The 8,408-nt window shown below is 42.1% G+C and overlaps 1 protein-coding gene across 2 annotated transcripts; it reads right to left on the minus strand.

The window, feature by feature from the left end:
- Positions 1 to 610: 610 nt before the first annotated feature.
- Positions 611 to 8,310, minus strand: dusp27 (dual specificity phosphatase 27). Of its 2 annotated transcripts, XM_065253999.2 has the most exons (7): positions 7,634 to 8,310; positions 7,125 to 7,182; positions 6,412 to 6,528; positions 6,148 to 6,263; positions 5,689 to 5,920; positions 5,151 to 5,368; positions 611 to 4,107 (listed from the first exon to the last, which is right to left on the minus strand). In XM_065253999.2, the coding sequence occupies exons 3-7, from the start codon at positions 6,522 to 6,524 to the stop codon at positions 1,424 to 1,426; spliced, it is 3,363 nt and encodes a 1,120-aa protein (XP_065110071.1). In that variant the 5' UTR covers positions 6,525 to 6,528; positions 7,125 to 7,182; positions 7,634 to 8,310; the 3' UTR covers positions 611 to 1,423. The 2 variants fall into 2 exon arrangements, with proteins under 2 accessions (XP_065110071.1, XP_065110070.1); XM_065253998.2 differs by lacking the exon at positions 7,125 to 7,182.
- Between the last annotated feature and the right edge of the window lie 98 nt (positions 8,311 to 8,408).

Consider the following 8,408-nt stretch of genomic DNA (forward strand, 5'->3'; position numbering starts at 1 on the left):
TCTACCATATTTTAAATGTAGTGAAAATTTTTGAACAGAAATTAGGTAATCTTTTAGTGAAAACCTTTGCACAGGATTATAAATATCTCAGTTATATGTAAAGGAGTTCTTTACCATGTTCGGATAACTCTCAGGTAACTTCATAAACCTGTCATTCATTCACTCTTAAAGAGTAGCGCGCACATTCTGTTTCACATCACAATCAGTACATTTGTCTGTTTTTTTTTTTTGTTGTGAAAATTATTAAGATTGAAAGATAAATCATATTTGTTTATCATTTAGTTCTATATCTTACAGTTCAAGTCTAAATCTCTGCTACACACAACTCAGCTGTGAAGAAACTTTATTTTAGTTACACTTTAAGATTTAAGAATGCAGTAATGAAAGACACTTCTTTTTTTTCTTTTTTTTTTGAAAGACACTTCTTTAGCACACTTTGTTTATATACACTACTGACTAGATGTGCATATTAAACCAGCTTTATATGTCCAAGTATTTTTGCTGATGTGTCATTGAAGAGCATTGCAAAAATTGAAGGCTTAATATTCAAGACTTTTTACTTACGCACACACACCACACACTAGAAATAATCTCTATTTACAGGCAGAACTGTCACTCATCAACATGAATTTAATTCAATAGCTCAGTGGTAAAAGGTCAGAGAACACACATAGAGATCAGGATACAGTGAGTAACGTTGTGACCCGTGGGGTCTTATATGTTATAAGTGTGCATTATTTCAAACAAAGTTATGCTAAAGAAGAGGTGGTTTACTGATATATGTTAAAGGGGACATTTCATAAGACTTTAAAGATGTCAAATAAATCTTTGGTGTTCCCAGAGTACATGTTAAAATTGACACTTTATAGGTAAGAGGAAAAATTTGATGTTTTTGGGTGTGTCCTTTAAAATGCAAATGAGCTGTAGAATGCAAACACTGAACACCATAATTGTGGTTTGTTGAAATTGAAACTCAATTGTGCTGTCAATTATTTTCTCTCTCTCTCTCTCTCTTAAATGTCAGTGTCGTGGTTGGATAGTGCAGATTAAGCAGCGGTATTATTTATAACAACATCCCCTTCTGACATCACAAGGAGAGCCAGATTTCCATAAGCTATTTTTTCACATGCTTACAGAGAATGGTTTAACAAAACTAAATTACTGATTTGATCTTTTTGAATTTTCTAGATTGATAGAAGCACTGGAGCCCCAATTATAGCACTTTAACATGAAAAAGACAGATTTCATCATATGTTCCCTTTAAGATAGGTCAGTACAAGATGTCACTTTTGGGACTAGGATAAGCTCTGTCCAGAAAACCGCCCCTTAATGTTTAGTGTTTGTGTTTTTCATCCTCTGCTCACACAATGGAAGTCACAGAAGTGATCACTGCTCAAAAGTCACATTAACACACAGACTGTGATTAGGATTTATGTGACTCCTCCTGTTTTTTCCACGCAACAACAACTTCATCATCTTCCATTTCTTCTGCCACACGTGCACGAGCTCTCTGTTTAATCTGAGCGATGAAGGACGATATTTCCTCATCCTCATCCTCATCTTGTCTTGTTTTTGATTTTCTCACAGTGTTCTCCAGCAGCGAGGAATGAGTTTGTTTTTGTTTCGTCGAGTAATCCAAGTAACTAACCCTTTCCTCATCATCTGCATGAGATCTTCTGTTTCTATAACTAGTAGTCTCACCTAAACCATTATATGAATACTCAGTGGAAGGAGGAGACCTCCGAGATGAATAGTTAAACTCTGGACTTGGATCCCTACACAAATCCATGTGACCGTCCGCTCGATGTCTGGATGTGAATCTTGTGCTAAGGCTGTATTTCTCCTCCTCATCTTCATCTATTGTGATCGAGCTCCTGCGGCTTGGAAAATCAAACTCCGAGGATTCCTCAACCTCTTCGTATAATGGACGAGACATGCGGGGCTCTGCGTCACCTTCGTAAGTTTTTGGTTTGCCAGGAGGCCTAACGTTTTTGAGCCATTCATCAATATTGCCCGTTGGGTTACTCGCTGAAGCTGGCAGGTTGAGTATTCCTGAACGACCATAATCCCTTTTGGGTTTCGGTTTCCCACATGAACGGGCTTCCATGTCATTGAGCCCATTTGACTTTTCGAGATCACCCTCGTGTTCTTCATCCTCCTCCTTCTGTTTTTTCTTCTTGTATAACGTGCTACGCTTGTTGTCCTCTGCTATTTTCTTCACCTCATACGACGACATCTTGTCTCTTATGTCAGACTTAATTTCTTTCTCCATAGTGTCCAGTTTGTGAAGATTGACCTGGTCTTGGAACAGGCTGTACAATGGCACGCTGGTCGTGGTAATCTTGCTTCTCCGAGAGCCTAAGCCAGAGACCGAGGAGATGTTAGACGTTCCTCCAGATGAAATCACGGACTCGGCTCTATTGGCAGCAGACCCAACAGAGCGAGCTCTCGTATCTGCCGGCAGAACGGACTCAGCTCTGCTGCGTGACAGCACGCTGGAAGACGTCGCACCGCTTAGCACAGAGGCTTTATCATCGTCTACTCCACGACCTGGACCGACCGATGATCCGGCACCCAGGCTGAACACCGAGCCGGCTCTGGAAGGGGCGAGACTTGTCCCCATCATCATCTCAGTTTGCTTCTGCATGAGCGTCTCATTAACAACATTGGCAATCCAGTTTTGTATGTTTGCGATGTTGACCATCGGCTCCCCGTTAGGACCAATCACTGTCGCAGGCGGTGCCGGAGGCTCTTGAGGCACAGAAGGCTGCGATCGTGTGCTATGACCCGAGAGGACGGACGATCTTCCGCTCAACACGGAAACGTTATCATCTCCCGCGACACTCGCAGACGGAAAAGCACCTGCGCAGAAGGCGGACAGCGGGATGCTCGTGCTCAGAGCGCTCTCGGTTTCCCAGCCGCATACCGATTGGCTCTCCTCCAGCGTTTTCCTGGTGCGCTCCAGAAGCTCCGCTCTTCTCTGCCTCCTCTTGATCGTGGCAGCGTCCTCGCCTCGACTCATCTGCACGATCTCATCCTTGTTCTCCTCGCCGCCGTGTTTCTTCTGCTGTTTCAGTTTCCAGGTCTGATAAGCTGTTAAGTTGACGTCCTCCAAAGAAATCGCCGGCGCTTCCGACGCACCCTCCACATTCTCTGATGCGCCCTCTTTTTTGTTCCACCCGAATTGAATTCGTTTGATCTTCCACCTCTCGAGAGGTGTTAAATCCTTGTTCTTTTTACAGAAGTTGTACATGGAGCTGGAGTCTGACATTATGCTCTCTACGTCGTCATCGATTTTTTTCTGGCTTGCTTCACCGTTAACATCATCGTCCGTCTCTTTACGTCGATATCGTGCAGCCGCCTGCTCCTCGATCTCCTTCAGTCGTTGCTTCCACAGATCGGAGTAGCTGCTGCAGCTCGCCGTAGATCCCGATTCTGAAGCGGCCCTGCGTGGACGACGCCTGATCTGTTCCTTCATCATTCGCACGTCTTCACTTGTCACGCTCTCCAGGTCCTCCGGTCGTGGCATCGGACGCCTCCCTTCACCGGTTAAGGACTCGCCGCCGTCGCACCCGAGCTGCGCCTCCCACCAGTCCTCGTTCTGGTATTTCTCGTTGCGCTTTTGCCACTCCCTGATCATGCTATCCACATCTTCATCTTCTCTGTCTTCTCCAGGCAAATTGGGCTCCTCCGAGGTCACTTGCACCTCAGGTTTACTTGGACCGAAGAGAATTCCTGTTTTCATTGCGGCGGCGGCTGCGGATGATGCAATGCTACTCATGATGCTCCCGCTGTCTTCCTCCTCTTCTACCACGATGGAGTCGGCTTTAACGCCAAACATGCTCTCATCCTCGTCTGGGAGAGCCCGGGTGTCGATGACAGAACACTGGCTGAGGGTGTCGTCTTCCTCTTCATCACGTTCCTCCATCAATGTTTCATTAAGTTGACGCAGTTGCTTTATAAAACCTTCGTTGGGGTTGATGGCCCGTTTCTTCCTCATCTCCAGCAGCGCCTCCATGATGCTCATGTTCTGGAAGATCATAAGATACGCAGCAACGAGAACAGCAGAGCGGCTCACTCCCATCATCGAGTCCACGAGCACTTTACCTGTGAGGAAAAGAAAAAAAATCATATTTAAAAGCTGCTGCAGAAGATCAACACAGCTGACCAGCCCATGTTTTGAATGCTGGAGTTCAGCGGGTGGTGTGATGCTGTGTTCAATAACAGACTTAAACATGCAAGCTTCATTGTTATTAAAGGTATTACGGAGGATTTTCTTTTTCCGGGTGGATCATCAAGACTATTGGTCCTCCTAGCTGTCAATCAGGAGTGTTGTGCAATTGCATTTTTTTTTAAAGTGGAGAAGGCGGTTCTTTTCTTAAGTTCGAGAAAATCCTCCGCTTCACCATTAATTGTTATTAAAAATGTCTCTTTACGTGATCTTATTTTACTCCTAAATCAAATCAACTGCTTTCTAAAGAATTTCCTGAGGAGACCCATCACAAATCAAATCATCATCGGGTCTGAACTGTGAATGATTCTCATCCTGATCGTGTTTGTGCCAAAGTCCTGATTATCCATGACTCGTGTTTAGAAAACAAAATAATGATTTCAGATCAGGTCTGACCTCATATTCTGACAATTATAACAACACGCAAAAGATTTCAAGTAAAGATGAATGAGGCTTTTGTTTATACTTGACGCGTTTGCATGAGCTACTTGGTGCACCTGGCAAAATTTACTTCAATGACCTCAAGTTGCTCCTGTCATTTCAAAGAATAGCGCAACAGCAAGCACGTCAACTATAAACGCCTCATCCGTTTGTCCCACGATCAGTGAAGGCTCACGGTGTGGAGCAAAGCGCGAGTATAAACAAAGCTTAAGAGCCACATGGTTATTGACTGTAATAACTTCATGATGTGAGCTTGTAATGTTTGCAGCCCAACAGACTCTGAATTTTACAGATGAAGAATAACTGCTGACAACAAATCTCCACATGCAAACATGCAAAAACCAGACAAAAATGAAAAAGGAATGCATTTGTCTCAACTCTTCCCTGAATCATTCAGTAAGAAATGAAAGAAGTCACTGATTCAAAAGAGTCACTTTAGATCTAAAAGCAATGAAACAAACATTCGACTCTTTCTCACCTCTGTGGGTCAGCAAAGCCTCATCCAGAAACTCGGCACACCTGCGGAAGTATGGTGAGATGTCAGCGTCGGGGAAATCGTCCACCTCGATTCCCATATAAGTGATGTTCATGTTCTGATAGAAGTTCTCTCCCGTGTAGACTCCGGTCCCATGAGCTGCGTTCACAATATGAGTGATGCCGAGTCGCTTCAGACGGCCTTTGTTTATAGCCACAGACCTGTAACACACACACACACCAGAGAGACGCGTCATTAGAAATGAATTTACCAGCGTTCAGCCCAACAAATGAAGACGAGACGACGCACCTCATCATCGAATACCTGCAGTCCATATATACAGTATATATCAGTGGTTTTCTAGAAATATTAAAGTAATATCACATCACGCAAATGTGAGAATGAGAAATGCTTCAGTGATCACCGGCTACAAATAAATGTCCACTGAGTTTCTTACTGACGTGATGTTGTTGAGTCAGAGGAGAACTGATCTTCATCTGATGGTTTGGTGCGAGTATGTGGTGTAAAATGTGCGACTCACTTCTCTGCGATGTAGATGTTGGGCCAGACTTCATCCACTTGGTTTAGTGGAGCTTCCAGACGGTCTTGAAGCAGAGCTCTCTGGATGTCCAGTACACACGGTGTGTTGTAAGGGCTGCGGTCATCGATCATGTCTTTAACTCGGTTGTACAGATCCTCCACCATCAGCTGCTCGGCCGTTTCCATCATGCTGTCCGGTGTCGGTGTCGTCCTCACGTCTCTGCTCTTCAGCTCTGATCAATAAAATAATCAACGTCTCACTTCAGTCTATTGGACTTTTCAGTTGTAAACTAAATTCAATTTGATAATATTATGATTGTAGTACAAATACAAGAGACTATTTATTAGATCAGATATGGATGGTGTAACACAAGCCAATGTAATCCTCTGGTTTATGAAGGCATCAGTTCAGATCGGCTTTGATCAGACCCACTGATGCTGGATGTTTTTATTTACTAACCTTCATTTATGATCTTTTTAGCAGCGATGGCAGAAGACAAATGGATGGGCTCCATGAAGATACTTTCAGCGTCTGATCCAGAGATCATGGAGAAGCGGTCTGATGCCATAGAGAAGCTGTGGATGAAATAAAACACAAACAGAGTATAATGAGCACAACTCACCAGCGCTTTAGATCAATGATCAAACATCAGAGGTGTGTGTTTGTTGTGTGTGAGGTGTGTGTTTGTTGTGTGTTATTTGTGTGTGAGGTGTGTTTGTGGACCTTGGGGATGAACAGCGCAGGTAATGCGACTGAACATCTCTGACTGAAGCTGATTCATCTTGATCTGGAACCTGCTGATCCGTTCCAGCGGCGCTCTCACCAGCTGACGCCATGATCCTACAGACAGATACACAGACAGAGAGAGAGACAGACAGAAATAATGGTATGATTAATTGTCGAGGGATAAGTCACAACATCATGATTGAACAGAAAGTTCAGGAGGCAAAGACAAATCTTAAAATAATAAGCGAGAGATTAAATGCAGAAATGATCTGAGATGAACTTAATCTTCCTGTAACCCAACAGATGATCAGAAGAGTAAAACATCATCGATTTATTTATTTAGTTCAAACAACATTTAGACACTACATGTAGGTATTTCATTTACTGGTTACTTAATATTAACTATTAAACAGTAACACAGACAGGACACTTTATGAGATCACACTAAACTAAAAGACGTGTGTTTAAATGTTAAGTTTCACTAGTTAGTTAATGTGTAGTTAGTTATAGAGACACAACAAGACTCCATTGATATATGATTGTGTTAAAAACAAAAGAACTTCTCATACACTAACCAGGATTATGTGATATTCACAGATGGGTTAAAGATATACAGTAATACTGAACTTTCATGGCAAATATAAACTAGTCAATTTCTGAAGTGGATCAAAACTTTTCAGAAAAACTTTCTTAAAACCAATACACAATACCTGTTCTTGTCTCAGGACAACTTTGATGAACTTTTTTGATCCCCTTTAAATGTTGACACTGTAGTTTATTAAGGAGCAACAAGGTTACCATGATAAAGTTTGGTAAGAGGATACATCTGTCAACCCATGACGAATAATAAACTCACAGAAAACTTCAAATCATCAAATCCTTCACCTAACATTTAAAACTCACACACATTTAAAAACTCCTCTTATCTGTGTGTGTGTGTGTGTGTGTGTGTGTGTAAGAGTCTATATATAGAGTCTGACAGCTGCACAGATACTTCTAGATGAGAGGGTGTTAGTAACACACACACACACACACACACACACACACGCAAACAAACACACACACACACACACACACACACACACGCAAACAAACACACACACACACACACACACACACACACGCTAGCACACACACAGACACACACACACTTTTCAGTCTGAATCTCTTGATATAAAACAGTATAATTGACAGATGAATAATAAAGTGTTTGTCTGACCTGTGTGTGTTTGTCTGTCCGTCGGTCTCTCAGATGCTGTGACTGAGTTCAAACTCTAAACTTAGAGGCTCCTCACAGAGTCCCCTGACCCTGGGGCCGCCCCTGTGACATCATCAAACATGTGATGGGCTCTTAAAGAGACGGATGATTAACACAAACACACTTTTACTTTATTACTGTCAAATAACTCAGTTTACATTTAGGAGACATTTTTATCCAAAGCGACTTACAAAGATTAGGAAAGAATAAAAGCGATGTGTCATAGGGAGGCAATAGTACAAAAGATGCTTATACCAAGATACAAGTGTTCACTATTCCTGAACAAAACCTGTTGAGAGAAAAAGAAAGATTTTTTAATAATCATTAATCAAGAAATACAGTCAATATCTATGTCAAGTATATTTGGAAGAGATGGGTTTTAAATTGTTTTTTTGAATATAGTGAGAGATGTGGCGGACCGGATTATTCCACCAGCAGGGAAAAGTGAAGGAAAATCATCAGGAATATGATTGAATGCCTCTTTGTGTGCCGCTCCTTTGCTGAACATAAGATTGTGGATGGGATGAAGGAATGTATGAAGATGTGAAAGTATGTCAGTGCAGTGCATATATGACTATTGTGTTCGTCCACATACAAAAGAAAGAAATGTATTATTAATCAATTCAATCATAAATTAAGACGTTACATTAAACTTTTCCTCTCTACCCGCATCAAAGTCAAATCACTTTTCATATTACAAAACATGAAGACAAATGAATTGAACATTCTCGCAGTG

Source organism: Paramisgurnus dabryanus, chromosome 4 (genome assembly GCF_030506205.2).
Source record: "Paramisgurnus dabryanus chromosome 4, PD_genome_1.1, whole genome shotgun sequence".
NCBI classification, from domain to species: domain Eukaryota; kingdom Metazoa; phylum Chordata; class Actinopteri; order Cypriniformes; family Cobitidae; genus Paramisgurnus; species Paramisgurnus dabryanus.